The sequence below is a fragment of the Bos indicus x Bos taurus genome, chromosome 7 (genome assembly GCF_003369695.1).
Source record: "Bos indicus x Bos taurus breed Angus x Brahman F1 hybrid chromosome 7, Bos_hybrid_MaternalHap_v2.0, whole genome shotgun sequence".
Classification (NCBI taxonomy): domain Eukaryota; kingdom Metazoa; phylum Chordata; class Mammalia; order Artiodactyla; family Bovidae; genus Bos; species Bos indicus x Bos taurus.
In genome coordinates, this window is record NC_040082.1 from 109,929,084 (window position 1) to 109,954,050 (window position 24,967).

The 24,967-nt window shown below is 57.2% G+C and overlaps 1 protein-coding gene across 3 annotated transcripts in view; it reads right to left on the minus strand.

Moving 5' to 3' along the window:
• FLT4 (fms related tyrosine kinase 4) overlaps positions 1–24,469 on the minus strand; it is a 41,291-nt gene extending 16,822 nt beyond the window's left edge. Inside the window, exons 1-15 of one of the 3 annotated variants that reach the window (XM_027548490.1) lie at positions 24,351–24,428; positions 17,491–17,628; positions 10,475–10,571; positions 9,543–9,787; positions 9,231–9,343; positions 8,944–9,106; positions 8,612–8,751; positions 8,166–8,334; positions 7,753–7,870; positions 4,950–5,104; positions 4,699–4,861; positions 3,091–3,220; positions 1,873–1,981; positions 523–885; positions 94–240 (exon numbers count right to left, since the gene is read on the minus strand). In XM_027548490.1, the coding sequence (XP_027404291.1) occupies positions 94–240; positions 523–885; positions 1,873–1,981; positions 3,091–3,220; positions 4,699–4,861; positions 4,950–5,104; positions 7,753–7,870; positions 8,166–8,334; positions 8,612–8,751; positions 8,944–9,106; positions 9,231–9,343; positions 9,543–9,787; positions 10,475–10,551 (2,092 nt within the window). In that variant the 5' untranslated portion in view covers positions 10,552–10,571; positions 17,491–17,628; positions 24,351–24,428. Of the gene's footprint in view, positions 1–93; positions 241–522; positions 886–1,872; positions 1,982–3,090; positions 3,221–4,698; positions 4,862–4,949; positions 5,105–7,752; positions 7,871–8,165; positions 8,335–8,611; positions 8,752–8,943; positions 9,107–9,230; positions 9,344–9,542; positions 9,788–10,474; positions 10,572–17,490; positions 17,629–24,350 lie in introns of all 3 variants that reach the window. The other 2 variants (XM_027548487.1, XM_027548489.1) reach the window with 2 other exon arrangements.
• Positions 24,470–24,967: the final 498 nt, after the last annotated feature.

Below are 24,967 nucleotides of genomic sequence, written 5' to 3' on the forward strand. Positions count from 1 at the left end.
GCGAGGGCGGTGGACGTTTGAGTTCAAGTAGGTCTGGGGCTTTGGCCTCGAGAGCTTCCGGACCCCGCCCTCCACCTATATCCATCCCCCTACCGGACTCTTCTTCCAGCAGCCTCTCATCTTTGTACCACACGATGCTGGGTACGTGCGTCCCAGCCACTGGGCACCGCATCTCCAAGGAATCGCTCACGTTCACCAGGAGGTCGCTTAGGTTCTGTGTGAGCCGTGGGGCTTCTAGGGCTGGGGGCGGGGGTCGAGAGAGAGCTGAGTGGAGCTGCAGAAAGCAGGAGGGCACTCCAGGAAAGGGCCCTCCAGTGCTAGGAGCTCTCCAAGCTGAAGGGTCAGGATTTGAGCTCGGGGTGGGCAGGGCTGTGCACCTCCCTGGAGGGGAAGGAGACGGGGATGGATGCTCTTGCAGGCTCGGGCTTGTGAATGGACTGCCCAGGCGCATGCGGGGCGCGGGGGTAAAGGCTCCTTGGGGAGCGCTGCCCTGACTGGCCCCTCTGGCCCGGCTTGCCTCACCCTGCACGGACAGGTACTTCTTATGGCAGTGCTTGTCGTGGGTGCGCCGGTCCTGCACCTCGCACACGTAGTCGCCTTCGTCTTCTGGTGCCACACTGGGGATGGTGAGGGTGAGCGTGGCGTGGGGCTCCCCGGACGCCACCTCCTCCAGGCTGGCGGCCAGTGGCGTGGCAAACAGGTGCACGTTCTTGCAGTCAAGCAGCAGTGGGTTCCCCTGCGCGTCATGCAGCGTGGACAGGTTGAGGCGGTACCAGTGCAAATGCTCATATGTGTAGTTGTCAGCCCGGCAGCTCAGGCGCACGGTCTGGCCCTCCAGGGGCTCTTCTGATGGCTCTGACTCTATGCTGAAGCCATCGGGGATGGCTGGGGAAGGAGGAACCACTCACTGTGACATTGTGAGGTGCTGGCGAACCTACCCACCTGCTCAGGGACTGTCTCTCTCTCTTTCTCATTGACCTTTGAACTCACTCAGCTCTCAAATAAGGGTGTATGTCACCCTACCTCGGCCAGGGACACCACTCTGGAGACCTCCTCTCCCTCTCCCTGACAAGAGACCGACTCTCTCAAGTCAATTCCACCAGGGGCTCCTCCTGCCGTGCCTCCCTCTAGTTTTTCCTGAACAAGCCCCAGCTGGGTACTGCCCCTACCTCTCCCAGGAGCCCAGGCCACCAATGAGTTTCTTGCCAGCAGCTGAGCAAGGGCACAAGGGCCCATTCTCCCTCACTGCTGAGCACACTCCCACCCCTGTCCTCTTCCTGACACAGTCTGGTTCCATTAGCCTTTGGCAGTGGCTCCCGATTTCCTTTCGTCCCTCTAGCTGTCCACTGTCGAGCTCCTATGGGCTCCTCTCTCCTGTAGAGTGTTTTCTTTGGCTCCACCTCTCTTCCAGGTGCCTGCATTTAAACCTCTGGGCCCAGTGACTGTCCTTCCATGGTCTTCTTACTGTTCCTGAGGTCATTAACAGGTTTGAAAAATCTGAGGCAACCATGGACCTTCTTCCCAGGGCCAAATGCACATACGAACCAGCTGCTGTGCAGGATCCATGGCTCAGGAAGAGGGTGGGAGGGAAGCGGAGGTAGGTGGAGCTGTGGGGAACAAGATGGCACCCCTCGGGAGGCACCTCCTGGTCTAGGGGCAGATGGCGCTGCCTCATCCCAGTTCATATGCCTATAGCCTCCAAATCTGTCCTCCTGCCAAGGCCCAGAGGCCCGGGGGGCTGGGGTTTCTCCTGGTGCCTCACAAGACACTCACTGGGGCCTCAACGCAGGTGTGTTTTCTCCTCCCATGCCTGGCCTCCTCCTGCGCCCACCTGGCTCCTGACCTCCATCCAGGCCTGCCCAAGTCACTCACTGGCCACGTAGAAGTAGATGAGACGCTCATCCTGGCCCACTTTGTTGAAGACCACGCACTTGTACATGGCGGACACATTGGCCTCCTGGATCACCAGCTTGCTCACCGTCTGGACAGGATACATGTCAGGTGTAAGGATCCATTCCCTGCCTAAGTTCCCCTACCCTAACCTCCTCTTTCTGCATGGAAGTTGCTGTGCCCACTAGAATAATGGGGGAAACTGAGGCTCTGGGCTGGAGATGACCAACGCTCAGAGACAGTACCAGGACTGGTGAGGCAAGGAGAAGGTGATGAGGTCCTCGGGCAGCAGCAAGCGGTGGCTCCCCTGAAAACTCAAGGGACAGCATGATGGACAGCTGGCCTCAGCTGTGGCTGGGGTCAGAAGGCAGTGTTAGGCAGGACCAGAGAGACCTCTGGCTGCAGATGGGCTCAGGCTACTGCCATGCTGGGGAGGCGACAGGGGCCTGGTGGCACTGGGTTGGTCCAAGCCAGAGTTCCGATGCGCTCTGGTCACATCAAGCGTCAGCCTGTGGTCCCAGGAGTCGCTGTGTGCCCACAGACACCTCGGGGCTGCCTGCAGCGCCTCTCAGTGCTCTAGGTTGTGGCAAGGGGAGGAGACGGGGTCCAGGGCTCCAGAAGGACTCTGGCCTGGGGGAGTGGGCAGCTTGGAGGCAGAGGAAGAGAGAGGGCCATAGGCTCTGCCTACCAGCCCAAGAGCCCACCCCCCAACCTCAAGCCGGGCACTTCCTGGCCAGCCTGGAACAGGAAGAGGCTCTGGAGGTGTGTAGGAAAACAGGAAGTGACTGTAGGAAGTGGGTGCCTTTGTTCAGTCCTTCCCCTGCTTGGCCTCTTCTAGGGATTGCCCCCAGCCTGGGCCAGACGTCTTCGGGGAGGATAAAGCTTGTCCCCAGCCCCAACTCTCCCAGCCTTTGCTAGTTTGGGCCCACAGCCGTGAATCTCAGCTTCCCTCTCTGGGAAGCAGCGGCAGGTCAGGCCCTTGCAGTCTATTGCAGGCAGGGAAGCTGATGTCCAGAGACATTGCAGAAAGGTTACTGACTCTCAGATGCTATTGCAAGAACTCTGCAAGTCCAGTGGAGACCGAGAAGGCTAGGAGAGGACCCCACCTCTCCTTCTGATCCCACCTTTCTTCTTCTGAAGAAAGGACCTCATCTCTCTCTTCTTCTCCCCCAGACACTCAGTGTCCTGGCTGGTCCATACCTTATTTTTGCCCTCCACAAACTCCGTCCAGGTGTCCAGGCTCTCAATGGGGTTCACAGCATCCTGTGTGGTCACCTCCCTCCAGTCCTGGCACTGTGGCATTCGGTCTCGCTGCTGCCGCCGCCGGCTGCTGAAGACAAGGAGGGACAAGGGCAGTTAGGGATCCAGGCAGAGGGGACTACACTAAGGGTAGGGTCAAGCTTTTCTCATACTCAGGGTCATCTCATCTCATGGTGGGGAAGGTTGGTCCCCCAAAGTAAGCGAGGAGGGCAGGGGCTTTGTTGCTGGCACACTGTTCAGGGCTCAGCAACCCATCCTGCATGGGCTGCCAGGCCCAGCCTTACCCAGTAGACCAGGATCTGTGCCTGCAGAGCATCACATGCCTGTGACTCTGTGCTAGTCCTCTGGTCTGCTGTGCCCCCTGCCCCTACCCTCATGTGTCCCTTCCTGCAAAATCCACCTAGATCTCCTGGGGCAGCAAAGTCACTCCTGTTAACTCCTGCTACAGGAAGCCCTCTCCTTCCGTCCCTCTTCTACAGCTGCAGCCCCTCCCTGGGACGGCTGTGCATCCCAGCACCTTTGGGCTTCTGCTGGGATGAGGGTTTAAGGGGGAAGGCATGGCTCAAGGGAGGCTCTTGTCTGCCCTAGGGAAGCAGAACTCGCCCTAGGGCTCTGTAGTCATACAGGGCCTAACAGTAGAGCATCAGATGGAAGCACATTTGGAGGTGCCAGTGATCTGCAGCCTCATGGTCCAGAAGAATCTCTTATGAGCCTCGAGTGCTGTGGGCTGCCCACCCCTACTGAACCTCCCTAACTGACCATGCCAAGGGCCACAGTCTCTCTGCCAGTGTGGCTGCCTCGTCTCCCTTGGTTTCTCAGCTACTGTCCTTCCCCAGCCTGTGACCCTGTCCCCTGTCCCTTAGGATCTCTTGCTAAATGGCAAATGTGACTAGTCCCTCCCTTGCTCAGCACCATTCACTATCTCTCTAGTGCTTTCCAGACCACTAACCATCTTGGAGCCCTCCATTCCTGGCCCTTGCTGGTTCAAGTTTTCCGTTCTCCTGGACTGACTGTCCCACTGGCACCCAGGTAGGGCAGTGTGGCCCAGCAGTTGGGCAAGCTCTGCTGCTTACTGCCATGACATTAGGAAAGTCGTGTCCCTTCTCCAACCTCACTTTTTCTCTCTAAGGGGTAATGGTGAGCACTACACAGATGAACTTAATGTGCCTTGGAGTTCACTCAGTACACGTCTCGCAAACCCAGCCCAGGCCTGCCTGCTTGGTGAGGGGTGTCCTCCCTAGTGCCCAGAGGCATGTCCTTTGGTCCCCTCCAGACGTGCAGTTGCGTGTCTGGGGAGCATCGCTTTCAAGGGAGAGGATGGTGGGGGCCGCACCATTCCTGTGTCCAGCCTGGCCTGACAGTACAAGGGAGGGTCTGAGCCTTGCTCAGGCAAGGTGAGGTCAGGGATTGACTTACAATGCATGAATCGTGATAGGGTTTGGGTTTAAAGCGGAGCTATGGGGAGGGGTGCTGGTAGTGAGAGGGGGTTATGGTTGAAGTTGGGGATGGGGCTGGGAAGTAGGGGAGGCGGGGTGGAGCTACACTCACAGGCTGCGCTGGCTGAAGGTCCTGCAGGGCGTCCACGGCCGCCAGTGCCACTGGATGCCGAGAGGAGGGGGCACCCCGTAGGCCGTGCAGGTGAGGGCCTGGCGGCTATGGCGGGAGTAGATGCTGGGGGAGGAGGCCTCCTTTTCATGGATGTGGGGGGGTACTGGAGACACAGGCAGACAGCCAGTCAGTCAGCGCACCCCCAGACACCCCCCTGTCCCCTCCCCCTCTCCTGCCCCACCCACACCTACCATTCACCACCAGCTCTAGGCTGATGTTACGCCTCAGGCCAGCCGCGGTGTTCCACAGGGCCAGGGTGTAGATGCCCGCACTGGCCTCCGTCACCTCCTTGAGCACCAGAACATGGGGACTGTGGCGCCCGGACACTGCCTTTCTGTCCTTGTACCTGGCCCAGGGAAGGAGTTCAGGGGGCTGTGTGACCTCCGCCCCAGCCCTGTCCTGTCCCTTCTTCTCTGAAGCGCCCCAGCCCTGACCACTAGAACACGGTCAGGAAGTGGGAGAGGCCTCCCCGCCCCAGACCTGCTTCTGGGATGAGCAGCAGGAGTGAGGGCTGTGGCAGCCAACTCTGGACTGGGGAACAGACAGCTGCGCAGATGGTCCTTGGGCTTGAGCTGCAAGGGCTCACAACACCCCCAGGCTCAGGACCAACGAGAGTCCCCAGGGGCCCTTGTCTCTGCCATAGGCTTCACGGGGCTGTGCTGTGAAGGAGTGGAGGAGTGGTCCCCGAGGGCGCAGCTCAGACCCTGACCACGTGTGGGTCTGGGAGCCCTGACCCTGACTCTGCCCTTCCTGGAGCTCTCCAGATGCGTGGGCTTCTTGTTGCCCTGCCCCCTTTCCCAGGGCCTTTGTACTCACTTTCCTGCTTTGCTTGGATGCTAGACACCTGCAGGGCTCTCTCTCTCCTATATCCACCATCATCCAGCCATCAGAGCAGCTGTGTGGACCAGGAGCTGGCCCTCGGCCCTGCACGCTAGCTGGCCCTCCATGTCTGGACGCTAGTGTTCACACAGGCGCGTGTTGCTTGTCGGTTCCCACACTGAGCTGTACGTACGGCCACTGCCGTATGCCCTATGTGAAGAGCGGCACCCAGCACACATAGGCTCTCAGTGTACATGGGTATAAATGGATGACTCATACCCCAAAGGAGACTCCTCTCCAGTCCTGAGTTGGGAATGAACGCAAGCTCTGGCCTCTGCCTGGAAGTAGCCCTCAGGAAGGCATCATCTTCTGGTTTACTAAGCCAGAGAGACACGAGGAAAGCACAGCCCTCGGGATGGAAAGTAACAGCGAGGGGCATATAGGGGCCTGGCTCTCAACTGTTGCACCACAGCCCATTCAGAAGAGGTTTGACTTGCCAGAAGTAATACAGCAGGGCAGGGCAGAGTAAGGCCAGGCTGGGAGGCCTGCTGGGCTCTGGTGCAGAATCCTAGTTGCTACCTACTGCGTTTGTGATCCTAGGCACACTCCTTCACTGCCTCAAGCCCCCGAGTCTTCACCTAAAAACCAGGGAAACCAAATGCTCCTTCTTGTAGGTGTGGTCAGGTCTCCCAAGATATAGCCTTGGGGTCAGCATGGTGCTGGACACACAAAGGCTGCTTCGGGGGCGAGGACCAGCCTGTCCACTAGATTTCTGTCTGTTCACTTGCTAGTAATCACCACATGATTACCTGGAAGACTGGACCCTGGTGGGGCTATGCTCACCACTAATGCCCCGGGGCAGGTGTCCCAGTGGACAGTGGGCCCAGCAGAGCACTTCTTGGAGGCAGATATTGACCAAGTGAGAGAAAAAAAAGAAAGGGCCAGATGTGGTGGGAATGGCAAGAGGAAGTCAGCTGCCTGAGGATCAGGCCTGGACCAGATCTTTGATGCAACAGAGCTGGCCACTCTCCCAGACAGGGTCAGTACTACTGGCCTTGGAAAGCAGGGGACAGGGCCTTAGTCCAGACTGCACCAGTGCCCTTCAGGATACTATCTCAAGTGTCCCGGTCCTGCACCAGGTGGCCCTGACGGACCCCAAAGCCTGTGCCTCACAGGGAGAGTCACAGAAGTCCCAGGCCCAGGGCTTCCAGGGCCCTCCCAGGAGAAGCCTGCTTCCGGACTATGGCCAGAGAAGTGGGATGCTGGCTGAGAATGTCTGGGCTTCTTCTTGCCAAGCTCTAGCCTTTCAGAAAAGGTCATCCTGTCTGGTAGGAGGTGCTCCAGGCTAGAAAGGCGAGGCTCCCCTGGCCAATTGTGAAAGAGCAGATGAGTCCCGGGAGGCTCAGGGCTTGGGCAGGAATGCCTTTACCCTTTCCTGGCCTATTTCCCTCCTGTGTATGATGAGAGTCAGACTAGAGTGTGATCTCCCAGGATCAGGCCATATAGACTGCTCAGGAGGCTGAAGGGTGCATGGTGGGGTGCTGTGCCTTCCCGAGTTCTCGGGGAGCATCTGGTGAAAGTAAAGCCACCACTGAGGGACCTCTTTCTGACTCTTGGCATACCCTGCAAGGAGTACCTTATTCTCAGGTCACACCCAGAGCAGGGATCTTGAACTTGTAGGCCTCCCGGAAGCTCTAGTTCACTGGCACACAGCTCTCAGGCCCAGCCCAGAAATCCTTGTGAAACTCTTATCATATCTCTAAAATTCTGGTTAGAAGTATCCTGGGGGTGGCAACCTGTTTGGAGAGGAGCCTAGGAGACCTGAAGCCATTCCTGTACGATCCCCTCCAGTGGGGGCCCTCAGGCTGAGTGGGTGCAGGAAAGAGTTAGATAAAGCCCTGTGCTATGCCCACCACACCCACACATAACAGGAGGCCAGTATTCACACTCTTTCACAGTTTAGCAGCAATTCAGGCCAATCTTCCCTCTAGCCAAAATACCACATGATGTGTATATTCCTTGGAATCTTCATAGGGGGTCCCCCACTCCAGGCACAGGTCCCCATCTAGGTCTCAGGAAGTAGGCCCTGATGGGGGGAATTTTGCCCTTCCCTCTCTGTGGCTCTTTCTTGCACTGGACTTGGTGGGTAGGGAGGGGCAGGAACAAGGGAGGTACCATTGGAACTCTGGTGGGGGATAAGCCGCCAGCTTCACGGGCAGCTTCACCAGCTCATCTCCTGCCGTGGCCTCTAGAACCGGACCCTTGAGCCACTCGACGCTGATGAAGGGCTTCTCTGTCAGACAGGAGACATCAGGGTAAAGCCAGGGCTGGTGTGGCTGACCCACCACCACCCAGGGATTTGCAGCCACCCCCAGTGGCCAGATGCCCTGCTCTCTGGGGCGTGGGAACTGGGCAGTCCATCCACTCATGACCCTCCCTTCCCTCTGGCTGGACTCCACATTACTCGGGTGCACCATGACCTATGACCCTGGGCCCACACTGCACAAGAACCCTTGTGCTCCAGGCTTGACAACTGACACCCAACCTAGCCCAGGCCATGCTGGGCACAATGGCCTGACAGGCCGTACCATGCACAATGACCTCAGTGCTCTCCTGGAACTGCTGGATACCATTGTTGGCCTGGCACACGTACGGGCCCAAGTCACGCTGGCTGACGTTGTGGATGGTGAGGATGCTGGAGAGCTCTGTGTGAGTCTGCTGGGAGCGCCGCTCTGGTACCCACTTACCCCGCTCTGCCTGCCCAGGACCAGGGGAAGAACAGGGTCAGAGCAAGTGGGCTCTGACAGAACTGACCCCCGTAGGCACACCCCTCCCCCCAGCCCAACCAGCAGCAGCTCCAGAAGCCTTGGACTCAGACTCTGAGTTTTCCTTGGCATAGGAAAACTTCCCTATCAGACAGGGGCTTCTGGGACAGAGGGAAGTACGTGTGGGCCAGACCAGGGTGAGTGTGGGCCGCGACAGGGATTCCTGGGGATGATTCAGGTACAGCCCCTGCCAGGGATGCTGAGCTCACCTGCTTCCCTGGATAGTTCCAGTCAAAGGTGACACCTGAGTTGAACTCGGCCCACACGGTACAGTTCAGGACTAGTTTTTCCCCAACCAGCAGCTCCAGCGATCTCTTGGGGAACAGCTGGATGTCATAGAGCTCATTGCCTGGTGACACATGCACAGGGACCCCCATGCCCTTTGTAGGACAGTGCATGTAGAGTACAGGGCACAGGGCATCCCCTGAGACCAGCCAAACCATGGTACCTACAGCCCCACTGCTGGGAGTTAGAGGGTTCCTGTCCAGGACATGGGGAGTAGTCGCTGGGGAGGGTCCTACAGCCCCAGGCAGCCCCCTACCTGTGATGTGCACAACGAAGGGGTTGGACAGGAAGGCCTGGCCGCCCCAGGTGGTCTCACATTGCAGGTACAGGGCATCGCGCAGCAGAGGGGTGGGCACCCGCATGCCCCGGCGGTCATCCCACACCACCTCCTGTCCATCAGGCTGCAGTGCTGAGCTTTGCTGTAGGGACGCAGTGGCTGTCAGGGCCCAGCTACCCCCTGCCCCTTGGCCAGACGACTGGCCATTTTCCCAGGGACAGAACTGGAGGGCCGGATTGAGGGTAGAGATTGGGGTGGGGCTGTACCGAGCGCAACGTGACGTTCAGGCCGGGGATGGACACCAGGCAGGGCACCCACGTGGAGTCCTTCCTGTTGACCAGGAGTGTGTCTGGCTTGTTGATGAATGGCTGCTCCCAGTCTGAAGAGAGGGGACAGGGTGGGGGGGCGGGGCGGGGCTCAGGGAGTCTCTGCCCAGGTGTGGAGCTGCAGGGCAGCGCCCCCTCCCCCAGGGTCCCAAGGCTGGGGTTGCAGCCACAGATGCCAGCCACCTCTTGAGGACCCAGGACCCTGCCCATGGCTCCTGAGTACCCTTGGGGGTGGGTGCTGGGCTGTCTCACCTCTCACAAACACGTAGGTGCTGGCCGCGGTTGTGCCCTCAATGCGAGCCTTGATGTACTTGTAGTAGCAGCGGTAGCTGCCTGTGTTGTTGGCGTGGGCCTCCTGCAGCTGCAGAACCTTGCAGTAGGGCCGGGTGTCTGTGCCTTCACAGTCTCGCACGGTCCCCGTGTCCTCACCATCCTTCTCCTCTGGGACTGGTGCATCCTGAGCCCCCGGCCAGGCCCACTCCAGGGGGTGCTGCCCCCTGGCGAAGGAGACAGGACATCAAGAGAGGCCCAGGCCACAGCCCTGGGGGACAGTCCCTGTGGAGCCTCTCAGAGGCCCAGCCTTGCTCATAGCTGATCCCGTTCAGAGGTCAGGGTAGACCAGCACTTGGGGAGGGTACCCTTGAGCCTCCTGGGGCCTCGACCTGGCTCCTGGGCCTGCATTTGGCAGGCTGTCCTTCAGAAAAGCCTGAGCCTCAGATTACAGCTGGGGCTGAAGGGAAGATCACAGCTTGGCAGTCTGTGCGGGTGGGTCTGGGGCCAGTGAAGGGTGGCTGAGTGTGGGTGCAGGCAACCTATGGTGCAGGCAGTATTCGTGTAGGGTGACCTGGGGGTGGGCATGGGGTGGCCTGGGTCACTACGGGTTGACTCAAGAATGGATGCAGGGTGATAGATCTGTGGTCTGTAGGAGATTGTGAGGTGGGTATGGGTGAAATGGGATAGGCTGCAGGATGCCTGCGTCTACAGGGCAGGGGATGGTCTGTGCCTCTAGGAACCTACACTGAAGCCACCTGGGAGCACCCCTAAGCCTTGAGGCCTCTCTGCCTTGGGGCTGGGGTGCTGCCTTCTGAGTCCTCTGCCACCATCAGCTCTGCCTTCTATAGTCTCCATGGTCTGCTAGGTAGGAGAGACCCAGGCCCAAGCCCCCCTGGGTGAGGGCGGAATACCTGCAGGAGATGGACAGGCTGTCACTGGAATCGATGACATATGTCTCTTCCGTGATGTTCAGGGTTGGTGGGGTCATGGAGTAGCCACTGGCCAGGCCTGGGTTGGGAGATAGGGTTAGCGTGGGATTGGGTCATAAGTTCACAGGACGATATCCATCTGGTGCTGGCGGGCCCCTCTGCAGGGCAGGTGCTGCCTAGCCTTTCCAGCCCAGAGCAGGATTGATACGGCCCAAGACATCTGGGAACCTCCGCCTCAGGCTTAGCCTGCCCACTGGCTGCAGCCCCAAGTGAGCCCTGATTGAGGCCTGGGCTGAACTCAGGCCTCTGGTCCCCCAGGAGTGGAGCTGCCGACATGAAGTCAACAGGGGAGACCAGAGGCTTTCTCCCACATTAGGCGAAGCCTGCAGTACATTTCCTTGGCATTAAGACCCCCCCAGCCACTGCCTGTGAGGGGGTCCTGCACAGCACAGCTCCCCAAACACGCCCCAGACTGAGGCCTTGGTTTCTCCCTGGGATTCTTCCTGTGGCCTTACCCTCTTCTACATCCCATGGAGTCCATCTCACATGTGCTTGGTTCCATCAGTTTCCCTTTGCCCCCAAGGGACCTTCGGGCTGCCCTTGCTCCCCACTCCCTGCTCCCCCTGCCTCAGCCCCTCCATGATTCCAACAGGTCTAATCCCCAAACAGAGAACTGCCTCGCCTGGTTAAACACTTCCTGTAGCCCTCCAGGACCTCGGCCCTGCTGCCCACATGGCTTCTTAGTCTCCATCTTCCCCCCAGCAGGAGAGTGTTGCGTGCGTGTGTACACATGTGTGTGCATGTGTGCACGTGTGTGTTATCTTTGTGTGCATGGGCGTCTGTGGGCATAGATCTGTGTTTATAGGACTGATGATGAGTGCTGTGTGTGTGTGATTTTGTGCATGTGTGTTACTGACATGTCTGTGTGTGTGTGTGTGCGCGTATGATCCTGGAGGAGTGTGGGAGCAGGCCCCAGGGGAGGTCTGGGCCTAGAACTCTGGCAGATGCATCCTGCCAGGACCATCCTGAGACAACAGGAAGTGAGGACTGTGTGGCTGGAGGCCCAGGGCTGTGTTCTGTCCCTCCCCCGAGTCCCTGTCCTCCTGGGGGGCACAGCCCACTGCCCTGCCCTAGGCCCCAGTCCCACAGGTCCAGTTCCTCTGCCCTCCCCAGTTCAGCTTCCTGAGGCTTAGAGTCTTGCCCTGGCAGCAAACTGTGGGAGGCAGACCTTGGAGGAATCCCCACTATAGTGGGTTCTACCTCACCCTGACCCCAAGCTGCCCTAGAAAGCAGCACAGGATGGCACACTCTGCACACCAAGATCTCATTTCAGCATCACATGGACAAGATAGCTCCCAGGGTCTGGCCTCCTGCTGGCCAGACTTCTCTATGTACCACACCACCACTGGTCAGAGGCAGAAGGTCCTCATTGAGCATCTAATCCAACTAGCATCTAGTCCAGCCAGGGAACCTGAGGCCTTCCAGCTGGACTGCGTGGCCAGCTGCTGGGACCACTATGCAGTCTCTCCTTAGCTTGAATCCAGTGCACCCACTCCTGGCACTCAGGACAGAGGCCCCACCCTGGGATCCCCAGGTGGGAAAGTAGCAGGTCCATTCTTTCCCAGGGTGGGTTCTGGCTCCCCATCATACTTCCTCACCTGGCCCTGGGGCTGCTCAGGTGGAGAGGCCCCACAGTGGGGATGATTCCTTCTGGTGGTGAGGGGCTGGGAGTGAATGCCAGGAGGACACCTCTAAGGTGGGTTTTGAAAGAGAAATAGGATTTTCCAGGCAGTGGAATGTGAATAAAGCCACTCTACAAACTGGCTTCTGAGCTACAGAAGCGGAGGAGGGGCAGGGATGATGAACTTGGGTTTGTGTGAAGGGATGAAAGAACCAGCTCCCAAGTGGACCACTCAGGGGTCAAGCCTGAGGCTGGCATTTGGGCACCAGAGGAGACAGGCAGCAGCCAGGACCTATTTGCCCTGGGTCATTTGTGCCCCATTGTGAGGGCTGTAGTGTTACTCTGGGGCCCCCGGGAAGGCCAAGCTAGGGCCTCCTTCCCTGAGGTGCTTCTCCAGGGCATGCCCTTGGCACTAGAGCTACGGCAGTCGTCAGCCCAGCTTCCTTTGCCAGCTCTCCTTTGCTCCCAAGATAAAGCGGGGAGACCCCAGGCCTCTCCCTCTGCCCACTCCTCTTCTTTCGGGCTTTATCGAGACATCTGACAGGCACAGACTTCTCACTATCATCCCAGAGTGCCAGACTTCATCTTGAAGTCTCTGTGTTCATTTTTTCACCCTGGACATTTGTACTTCCTTCCCTCCTGTGGATCTTCCTCTTTAGGTTCTAATTCACGAGTCCCTCTATAAGGGGCAGTCACTCAGGAGAGACTCAGGTGGTGCTGGCCCCTAGGCTTATGCTGCTAGAACACTTACTAGACTGAATCATGGTTTTCTGGTCACATCTGAACAGAGACTGCATTTTATTCATCTTCCTAACCTTAGTACACAAGAGGTACACACCTAAAATTGAGGATATGTATTCAAGAATACGTAGGCAAACTGGGAGATTGTTGAGCGACAGGGAGGACTGATGTGCTCCAGTCCATGGGGCTGCAGAGTTGGACATGATTTGGTGAGTGAACAACAACAAATTCAAGAATGGTAGGATGGATGAAGGATGATCAGATGAATGAATGGGTGAATATGTGGAAGGATGGTGGGTTGAGTGGCTGGATGGGGTATGGAGCCTATAGGAGCTTCCTTCCTAGAGGCTACCATACCACCAAAGGAAGCATCTGAATCACTGTGCTAAATGGGAGGTTCATCCACTATGCTTGCTGACCCTTTCACCCATCTGAGAGCCTTTCCTTTATTGCCACATGCCCTGAATTTCCCCGGTGCTCCTTTTCTCCCCCGCCTCTGGACCCTGTGTGAGCAGTAGTCTGTGCTGTACACATCACTGGCCTCCTCCATCCTTCCTGCCTTAACTGAAATCTGCATTTCTGAGGACACCGCTGCCCCTGGGGTGGTTACTGCTCCCCATTGCACATGTTGGAGAACTCCTTGTGGTCACTTCCCCTTTTCCAGCAGCACCACCCACTCCCCACTAAAGCTGTCATCAGCCCTGTCCTGGTCATTTCCCCTCATTCTCTGCTCCTGGCTCTTCAGGCTCCCCGACCTCAATCCAGGCCATTTCTCAGAACTTCGGCAGCCACAGGACTGAGTCACCAGCACCCCGCCTTTGCAGTCCTCATCCCCATTGTCCCCCGCCTTCAGCCCCTCACTTCCTGGGCATACCCTGGTCTTAGTCCGCACCAGAAGCTGTCGCCATCAACTGCCTGTTCTCCTGTACTTCTTGCTTTGCCTCCTCTGTCTCCTACTAAATCTCACCACTGCTAAGTCCTTCAACCTCATCAAAATATCCAGGCCAGGAGCCCCTCTGCACTGCCACCTCCTCCTGGCCCCGCCCCTCTCCTGGCACTGCATGGCCCACAGCCCATCATCCTGCATGCTCCCTTGCCCCTGCCTGCTTCCCCAGCCCTGCAGTGCCCATGCCCCTGAGAGGCTCAGTATGCAGCGCAAAGCCCGGGACCTGTGCTGCCTCCCCACTCTCCTGGTGGCAGAGCCTGAGTGGCCTCGGGCTGAAGTTCAGGGCAGTCCCTCCTCCTTCCCTCTCAGCACTAATGAAGTAGAGGCATCAGATGGAGACCCCTCATCTTCCCACACTCTAATCTTACACCCTTCCCACACCCACATCTCTGACATTCCTGCTCCCAAGGCCAAGCCCTCCAACATGTCGGGGATCCCAATCCCCCCAGATCTGACCTCTGCAGATCATTTCTTTCTTTTCTGGCTACCAACTTTCCTCTATGCAATCATCTCCCATCTTGTAAACAAACAAATAAACAAAAACTCTCCACTTCCTTGATCCTGTATTCCCTTCCCCTTTTCTACCCCCATTCATAGCAAAAATTCTGTTCACTGCCTCCTTCCTTTCACATTTCCTCATCTTCCCACAGAGTGCAGCCTCCCTCTACTTCATGGAGCCACTGGCAAGGTATCCTGTGGCCTCTGTGCCGCTGCAGGAGGCTCTCCAGGGCAGGGAGCAGAGCTGTCCCCTCTTCTGCTAGCTTCTGTGAGCTCACCCTCCCCTTGTCTTCCATCCCTTCTGCCCAGCACCAAATACTGTTCCTAAGTGGTCATGTATTAGGTTGGCCAAAAAGTCCATTCAGGTTATTCCATACGATCATATGGAAAAACCTGAACAACATTTTTGGCCGACCCAGTACTTACAAAATCTCTACCTCCAGCCCAGAGCCCCTTCTCTCAACTGCAGCTTTAAGGGACAAAATCATGCTTAAATGTCATTAGTGACATTCCACTATACTTCAAGGAACATCCAAACTTCTGACTGTGGCCTGGCCGTCATCCCCTTTCCATACCCTCCTGACCAGGAGGTGTGACCACTCTCACCTCCTGCTCTTGTCTTCCAGCCCCCGTGGCCCTAGGCTGTTCCATATCATGCCACGCTCCTTCCTACCCCAGGCTTTTACACACACCTCTCCTCCTGATGAGCCTCTGCTCACACGCCTTGCACAGCCAGGCCCTTCTCACTTTCAGGCCTCAGCTTAGACATGGTCTCTGCACTCCCACCCCCAAAACCTAAGTCCTCATTTAAGCCACCTTAACCTCCTGGTTGGTTATTTCATTCTTCTTGTCATAATATGTAATTTTGTTATGTACTTAAGTTATGTTTTTCCATTTCCTCTCCTAGACAGTAAGTTTCAATGGTGTAAAGACCCAAACAGTCCCTTTTCCAGCCCACTCCATGCCGGGCACTGTACTTGACACAGAGTCAAGGCTCCATAAACCCTTGTTGAATGAATAAACAAATGGACAGATGGACAAAAGCACAAATGAGTGGATGGATGAACGGAAGGATAGAAATGTGGAAAAAAGAAAGGGTGGCTAGATGGAAGGACAGATGGGCAGTCAGATGGAGGGATGGGTAGAAAGATGAATGGATGGGTGGAGAGAAGGATGAATGAATGGCTGACTGAACGAATGGCTGGTTGGCTAAACAGACCTCTGCAATCAACCTTTGGGTTAAAACTCTGTCGAACCTTGTTGTGCCTTTGTAAAAGATTCCAGTTTTAAAGGCCAGGTCCCCTGGTGACCATGAATAGCCCAGACTGCTCAGCAGCTGGGGAAGATTCAGGCCTGTGCTGCCATGGCTGAGGCTCTATACTGCCCAGCCCCCACGTGCAACCCCAAAGAAGGCGCATCCTTCCTGCCTGGCTGTTGTCTGTCCCCGCTGTCCTTCCCTTCCCGAAGCAGGAAGCACTGTCATCCTGGCCTCTGCTGCACTCCCCCTGCCTTCCTGTTCCTGGCCCAGGAACTGGCTTCTTCCTTCCCCTGGCCAGCAGCCCTGGCCCCCTGGCCTGAGCAGAGCAGTCAGGGTAGGCGCCAGGCTGAGGTCAGGGGGCCAGAGTGCATCCCTCCTCTTCCCTGTGCTGTCAGCAGCCTTGGGCGGGGGGCCGTGGGGTCAGCCGCAGGTGCTGGGTATGGGAGCAGCACCCCGGGATCTTGGGTGAGGGTAGACAGGAGGGTGGGAAGGCCGGTGGGCTAGATACTGACCACATCCCAGCACTTAGCGCCTCATTTGATCCTTACACTTACTGGGAAAGAGGGATGGATTGGGAGTCCAGTCAACAGGGAGGACACTGGGGCTCCAGCCTCCACGTCAGTGGTAACCAGCAGCTGTGCAGGAGCCCAAGTCCAGGCCCAACCCTGCCCGGGACTTGGCCCTCACACTTCTCCATCTCCTCCTGCCCATTGCCACTGCTAGTGCCAGTCTCCTGACCTCTCTGCTCCCTAGCAGTCTCCTCCCTGGCCTCCAATTTGTCCCTCAGCCCAAAGGACACCTTCCCTGGCTCCTTGTGGCCCTCTGGATCTGTAAAGGCCCTTGGCCCAGCCTCCAGAGCTCTGCCCTGCCCCACTGGCCCCCTTCCTGGTCACCTCCCAATGCTTCTGCCACACAGTCAGGGTATCAGCCACACCCAACGTCCCCCGCGGAGCACCCCAGGCACTCACGCACCACACAGGGAAGGGCTGTACCACTGAGTGGCTCCTGAGGGCCAGGGTGTCACTGGGCCACGTCTCTGTCCTGAGGGCCAGCACTACCCACCCAGGCCCATGATGTCAGGACGGTGCTCCAGCTCGGGGGTGCCATTCCACCTCTGGCAGTGTGTTGCAGTAGTGGTTTTTGCATTTGGCAATTTCCTATTTCAGGCCCTGTCATGATCACCCAGTGGGTAAGAGGGGCTGTACAGCAGTTCTGCTAGTCGGATCCATGGTCTCCTGAGCAGCTATGCCCTGCAGACTGGAGGCAAGCTGAGGGGGAAGCACCAGGGCCAGGTGAGGCCAGGTGGGGGCTCTGTGCAGCAGTCCCAGGGCTCAGCCAAGTTGGAGAGCCTGCTCTCCCATCACTCTTGGGGCCGGGCTTGTGCACTGACCTTGGGGGAAGGCTCACGGTGTGTTCTGCCTTGGCGTTCCCCTCCAGCCCCACGTAGATGGCAGTCTCTGTGCCTCCAGAGAACAAGGGTGAGGGCATCGGTCCTCCCACCTCCCGCCCTGCAGGGCTGAGAAGGCTACGCCAGGAGGGGCTGTTCAGAGAGAGTGCTCAGCCCTGAGAACCCAGCCGTGTCCCCTCCAGTGTCACTCTGACTGTATGACCTTGGGCAAGTCACTTCCCCCATCCACGCTTATGAAATGAGAATTGTCCCCAGGATCATTGAGAACCACAGACCACAAATAACGTACGATCACACGAAGAACCGTGGTAAGAATGTGCTGTTGCGGGCTAAGGCACACTGAGAGGCACACTGAGAGCCTCTCCCAGCCTTGGAAAAGCTTTGCCTTTCACAGCTGGAGCAGCTACTGTGACTTGGTGCCCTGGCCACAGTGCCAAGGTTGCGGGGCGGTCAGAGAAAGTCTTACCAGTGGAAGGGAGTGTTCACATGAGTTGAAAAGGACTTTGTAGAATGAATAAGAAATCGCTGGTCCAGGAGGAGGGCGCAGAGGGCAGAGGGCCATGTGGCAGAGTGCTGGTGACCTTGGGCTGTCAGGCAGGCAGAGCTGTCAGGGAGGGGGCGCACAGCATGCGGCAATAAGGCCCCAGAGTGGGGCCATGGGTCACAGGCCTAGCCTTAGGCTCTTGGCAGGCTCATTTAACTGGAGCCCTGCTTAAGGTGCGCTTCCTCCTCCTAGAGGGGCTGTCTAGAACCCTCTAGTCTAGAGCCCCAAGACTTCAAGCCCACCTCTGAGCTCCCCCACCCTCTCTGGCAGCTCTCCTGAGCGCCAGCCCTAGGGGGCTCTGCTTCCCAGCTGTTTCCTGCCAAGTGCCCCCAGCCCTAAGACCTAGACCATCCCCACCACTGAGGAGAACAAGGAGCCACAGGGTAGCACAGAAGTGTCCCCGAGCCCAGATAAGCAAGCATTAAAAGGATAGAGGATTCCCAGTATTGGCAAGGCTGTGGGCAAACAGGCACTCACAGAAATGAAAATTATGCTCATTCACTTTGACCCTCAAATTCTGCTTACTCCAATACATCCTGTTACGACAACAGACAACAAGCGCAAACACTTTCTGTATGCCAGCACAGCCTACACACTTGAGCATACCACACCCCTCTATTGCCCCCCTGAAAGAAGAAAGTGAAAATGTTAGTCATTCAGTCATGTCCGGCTCTCTGCGACCCCATGGACTGTAGCCTGCCAGGTTCCTCGGTCCATGGGATTCTCCAAGCAAAAGTACTGAAGTGGGTAGCCATTCCCTTCTCCAGGGGATCTTCCCAACCCAGGGGTCAAACCCAGGTCTCCTGCATTGCAGGCAGATTCTTTACCGTTTGAACCACCAGGGAAGCCCCCTGAGGTGGGTACTATCCTGATCATTTTGCAGATGAAAAAACGAAGACACAGAGGTTCACTTACTAGTCAGAGATTATCTTTGGGTGACAGGATTATGGAGACTGCTGTTTATACCTCCTCAGAATCAGCACCAACAGCAGAGTGGCTGGAAGCACCAGGCTTGCTCCTCGCCTCTCCCTACCACCCTGGCAAAGTGCTTTGCACTCCCAGAGCTCCAACACTGAGCAGTAGATGTCCTCTAGCCTGAGTGCGACCCCTAGATGTTCTGGGACTGCCCTTTTCAGCCCCTTTCCTCGCCATCTGACTGACTGGCCAGCCTCAGTGTCCCATCCTTGGGTTACCACACTTTCGTCTCCCCACTGGTCCAGGCCTTTCGCAGTGGTTAGAGGATTCTTTGAGAACACAAATCCTTCTTCTACCTAAAACCATTTCCTGCCTCTCTGCTGCTTGGAGACGGAATCTGAGCTTCTCATATGACTCTCTAGTCACACTTGTCACTTGCCTGGTACCTACTCCAGCCCTAGGCTTGCATTTTTAGGTTCCTGGGAGCCTCTCTGCACATGTCCACAGCTTCATGCAGCAGCTTGACTCATTACACTCAACAGTTCCTCAGTGCAAGAATTAGATCCTTTCCAGGGTGGCATCGCCAGCATGGGACTTGGCCCTGGATTGCTCTTGACTGGCTTTGAGGATCCAGGGAACAAAATGAGAGTGCACAGTGTGTGGGCAGAGGTGGAGGTGGGGATGGAGGGGCAGAGGTCCTGCACTGAAGCAGGCACATCTGTCAGGGGCAGGTCCAGGGGGAAGCAACGTGTCTAGTGGCATGCTGCTTTTGAAAGCTCTCTGGGGCATCTAGGTGAAAATGTCCACGAGGTGGTCAGCAATTTAGGACCCCACATGCCCACCTTGCTGGAATATGGGCACACCAGCTATGCCTGCCCCTTCCTGCTCCTCAGCCCTTATGCCATCTGGCACCAGGCCCCAGACACCTGTCACTTCCCTCAGAGCTGCTCTGACAATCTAATGAGCCATTTCACTCCTCTAATTTTCTAATTAATTTTACTAATCTCCAAAATGGGGACAGTAGCCTACATCACAAGGTTAAAATCTTCACACACCCTGCGTGGAGAAATTTGATTAACCATTTCAGACTGAGGTGGGACTCACTGGCAGTGTGTGCGCACATGTGTGTATGTGTGTGCATGAGTGCTGCTTCACACAAACAAAACTTCATTAGGTAGAATTCTGAAGAGCTTTGAGGATGGTGTTTAGGTTGGATAAGGATGAGAGCTTTCCGTGAACCTACCCTAAAGCTTAGATTCTGTGCTCCTGGGGCACACAAGGGCTGGGGAATGAGGCTCTCTTCCTGCCCTAGTAGATCCCTCCCACTTGGTGCAGCATCACCTTCTGCCTGAAATTCTTAGCAGCCTCTAGCATGTATGTGGAGCACAAGAAAGCTCACACACTGAGGCTGTGGTGTGGGTGCAGGCTAGGTGGATATGGGGCTCGGGCTTCTCTTGGAGGAGGCCCTCTAGCAGGAGGGCCTGTACCACCAGCCCAAGGAGGACTGAGGGGCTGAGGAAGGCTCAGATCTGTGTTTCAGAGTGGTCCTGCTAAAGCAATTTTTGGAAGCAGGGAGTGTTGGAGAGGCTGAGTGGGACTGTAGGCTGCTTGAGTACCCACAGGGGGTGAGATGGGGGAAGAGCACTTTAGTAGGTGCAGGGATCCCCATGCAGCAGTCATGGGTGCAGCCAGCTTTACCAGGCAGTTGCCCTGGCCTTTCTGGGGTCAGGGCTCTGTTCTGTGGCGGCAGGACGGGCAGTGTTATCAGACAGCCCAGCTGGCTCAGAGGTGGCCCCCCAGTGCTGCTAAATCTGGGCCACGGGCTCCTGCTGCAGGAAGAGGGAACGCAGGCAGGATGTCCTCTCCTGTGGCCGGCAAGTCCTTTCCCATGAACCCATGCTGACCTCACTGGCCACGTGGCGGGGCTCCCCCACTTGCCACCCTGACTTGTGCGTGCTCACAGGGCCATCCGCACCCCATCCGGGCCTCGGAGATGGGGGTGGCCTGGGACACTGGAGCCAGGCAGGGCTGTGCCTCTTTCGGGCCACACCCAGCCTCAGTGGCAGCCAGTCCCAAAACCTGCATCTTCCTGCTCCCAGACTTCTCCCTTCGGTGTGACCGGAAAACGGAGATCCCAGAGGAAGCCAGTGTCTGAAAAGGATCGAAACTCAGGAATCCCTGGCTCCAGCTGGACACATGGGCCATGTCTTGCTCAGAGGTCGGTGCAAGGAGTGTGGGAGTCTCTGGACTCCTCTCCCTACCCATTCCCCTTCGCCAAGGGATATCTCAGGACTGTGGGGCACGGACTGGGTCCTAGTGGAGAGAAATCTGCATGGTGGCGGGAAACACCAAAATGGCAGCAGGAGGGGTGTAAGCTAGACACAGGGAAAAACTTCCCTTCGTGACTGAGACCCCACTTAATTCCCCTGGATTCCCTGACTTCCCTCTATCATATCACACTCCCAACTTTCTTCCTTCCTGCCTTTGACTGGAGGCCCAGCCTCCCCAGTGGAACGCCTCATCTTTCCCCATCTCCTCCTCTTCTCAGGGTTCCCATCTGGTAAACAATTTCATGATCTATTCTGCCACTTCAGCCAGAGACTGGCACTCGTCCCTCTCTCTCCACCATCCCCTGCGGCCTCCTTCCCTGGTATATCTCCTGGGTGCACCCGCAGCCTCCTTGTTGTGGCCTTGTATCTGCTCTTGCCCCTCTGGTGATGCCTTCAGGAGAGTCTGACCACGTGGCTCCCTGCTCACACCCCCCCCCTTTCCAGGTGTGCTGCTAGCTTCTGCGTCTCCATTTCCTGTCTCTTCCACCCCGTCGCTCGGCCCCCAGGACTCCAGCCTCATCTGATCACCATCTGACTTTTCTGTCTCTGGGCCTTTGAGGCAGTCTTTGCCCTGCTTGGAACCCCCTTCCTGGAGTCTGCAGACCCCTCCAGGAAGCTCCAAGCTGGAAGCAACTTGGTGAAGCCCACACCACCAGCTGGACCTCACTGGTCACTGAGCACTCTCACCCCTGGGCTCCGATGTCATGTTTGTGTCCCTGCAAGTCTGGCACTTGAGAAGCTCCTGCAGAGTGCACTTGGTCCAAATCTTCCCTTTGCCACCCTGAGCAGACACTGTAGCTTTCACCTTGCACAGGACTACAGTCCCCTTCCCTGGTTAGGCTGCCTGCCACTGCCTGGGGGTCAGGGTGGGGGTGGCACGGCAAGGAGATGGCCAAACAGTCCCCTTGTTACACCTCGTGCCCAGCCTGGCACTGGGTCATGTGGACACTGTGCTGTGGGGAGGCAAAGAGTCCTTTGGCCACACTGACCCAGTGCCTCCAGCACTCTGGGTATGTAAGCACACCTGTATGTGAGTCCTCAGAGCACTGAGCTAAGGCCAGTGCTCCACCCGCACTGACTCACATGCCCACCCCACTCCCACACCTCTGTCCACATCTGGCTCTGGCTCAGGGCTGAGGAGCACAGACAGTGAAGAGCTGGGATGGTCATGTGTGTCTCAGTCGTGGCAGGAGCCAGTATCCTCATGGCAGGCCAACCAAGCTTCCTGGCAATTGCTTCCTTCCCCACATGTCCCTGAGCTGACTGCCCACTGTTCAGAGGCACAAACAACCTTTCTAGAGTCTAAGCCCCAAGAGATAAAGCCTGTGGGAGGTGGCCTCTGCCATCTACTTTCTCTAGAGGGACACGATTGGGGTAAAGAGTCCAGCGCCAAGCACAGCCCCTCAGAGCCTGCCAGCTTGTTGCAGTGCTGTGTGTGGACAAACTGAGGCACAAGGAGAGGAAGGGAGGGGTCCAGGCAACAGAGAAAGCAATTTAGGGGTAGAGCCAGGAAGGAGCCAGCTCTGGGACAAGCACTGCATCTCTGAGGGTCACCTTCAGGGCCAGGCTGCTCACCTGCCAGCACGTGGCCTCCCACGGTGGCCACGCTGACAGCTGGCAGCACTGGAATGTCTGTGCTTCTGCTCCAGCACCCCCATCAGTCTAGGGGCTTCTCAGGTCCTCTTCAGCCCCAAATGGGTGGCACAAGTATAAGGCTCAGGGACTGTGGCCATGGTCTGCTCTCAATGGGTTATCTCCCTACCAGCCATGCCCTGGTCCAGCCAAGGCCGTCCCCCTCCACGGGCCCCTTAGCTTCATTCTCTCTCTTCTCCCTCACTGCCCAACTTTGGTAAGAACCACCTGTACTCACTGCAAGACTGACTTATCCCCGCTCTGTCTGCCACCTTCCACTCTGCTCTACTCAGGAGCACCAGGACATGAGTCTCTCCTGGTTTTCCTTACACCCTGCACGTTGGATGTTTTCTGTCTCCCTGGAAGCCTCTCGCTCTCTGGTCCCCTCCTTGGGGAAGACGGTCCCATCCTGGGACAGCTTCCTCTTTAGCCTCTCTTCTGAGCCTTGGACACTATACCCACTGCCCGCCGGATGTCTTCTCAAGGTGGGGTCTCCCACTCCTCAGCCCTGAAGTCCAACCACGGCACCTGTGAAAGCTTGGTCCTGGGAAGGGTGCAGGGGAGCAAAGAGGCAGCCCCTCTGCTCAGACTTGCCCTGACTTGGAGGCCAGAAGATGTCTTCTTCCATCCTCCTCCCCCTAGGTTCACCCACACGTCCCTTCACTCCACTCTCCCCGGCCCTTCAGCCTATATAGACACACAGAACGGGGTTCTGGTACCCCAAAGACCTGGATTGAACATATCCTTTACTACTGGCTTCCTGAGGACTTTGGGGGAAGTTACCCCTGTCCTTGGTCCAAGTGTTCCCATTTGTAAAAAGGGTCTAACATTTCCTTGTGAGGATTAAAAGAAATGAAACATGTAAAGCCAGTATTCAAAGCCAACAGTGTTTAAAAATAGAGGTACCCATTTCTCCCTTCAGATCTCTCAGAACTACTCCCTCAAACACTGGGGACCCATAATCGGTCCTCTACCCTCTGACCTCCAGGGTCACTGGATCTCTCATGGGCTTCCACCTCATCTACCTCTCACCCCTGACATCTCCAAACAGCCATCCCTCCCTCACCCCCCAAATTCTCTTCCCTCCAATCCCTCAGAGGCAACCTTTAGTCATGTTCCCATCACCTGTTTCCACACTGCCTCTCCTGTGTTGAAGACCCTTCCTTGCAGCCCCTGCCTTATGATCCTTAGCTTGGCCATCCAGGGTGCTACCCCTCAAACATGGCGAGGGCCGGCCTTCTGCCTCTCCTGCCATGCTGATCATTTACGAGTTGCTGACTCAAGATTAGCCTCAAATTCCAACACCTGCACCCAGTCTTTCCGAATTACGCCTGTCTCCCTCCGTCCCGAGTTTTTGCCCCAGTAGTCCTTGGCCTGGGGAAAGTGAACAGCAACCAGAGTTCCCTCAGGAGTACTGATCTTGAGCGCAGACTAGAGTCGCGGGGAAGTGCGCACCCCAGACTACGACCCGGCGGGGACTGCAACCTCTGCGTTGGGGGACAACCTCAGTGCCCGAAGATCGCAGGATAGAGTAGTGCGGTGCCCCGACTCCGCAGAAAAGCGTGCAAGCAAGAAAAGGATTCAGGCTGAGGATGCAGCGCGAAGGGGCCCGGGTTAAAGGGAGCTGAACCATAGACCGTGGAGTGAAGTCGAGAACCCATCTCCACGCTGCTGGGCTGCCCCGCGGCCCGTCCTCTCTCTTTCCTCATCCCGGCAAGCTCGGCCCGACTCTGTGCTCCTTCCGGGATCTGAATTCCTGGCTCTCAACCCTGTCTCCCCTCGTGCCCAAGGGTCCCGCGGGCCCCGTCCCCCGACCGGTCTCGCGTCCCTGCAGTCCCACCATTTGCCCAGGGAAAGCGTCCCCGCTCGTGGCCAGCTGCGCACTGGGGCAGGCGGAGGGCTCACCACGCTCGTTGTCGAGCAGTCCGAGGCAGAGCCACAGGCGCAGGCACAACGCGGCACCCCGCTGCATCTCCGGCCGCGGTGGCGCGGATCAAACGTGCGACCGCAGCTCTCGCTTGAGTGTGGGCGCGAGGCACCGCGCAGGCGGGGCCGGGGCGGGGCTGCGACCCGGCCGGGGCGGGGCCGGGGCGCCCGCGGCGGGCCTGGGAATCGAAAAGCAGCCCTCGCACCTCTTAGGACCGCCCTCTAGCCTAGGAGACTGCCCCAGAGATGTGAGGGTGCTGGTGGGAGGGAAGGCTGGTCCTTGCCCCACTTCCGAGTCAACCACAACCCTTCAGGCTGGCCATTGTGAGTTAAAAAGGGCATGAACCCAGCCGCCAAGATTGGACAAAACGTGGCAGCACGTATTTTTCTGTAATTTTCTTCAGTTAATAAATACTATATTTAAAGTAGGAAAAAGAAGAAAGCAATATAATTTAAAATAGCAATATATCAAATCTTTGAGACCATTCAGTAAACTTTATCTTACTGCCTACGTGGCGAAGATGGAGACTGTACCCTTGGGGCCAGGCACCCAGTATAACTAACCTCTATCCTGCAGGCATGTCCTCTTTAGATTT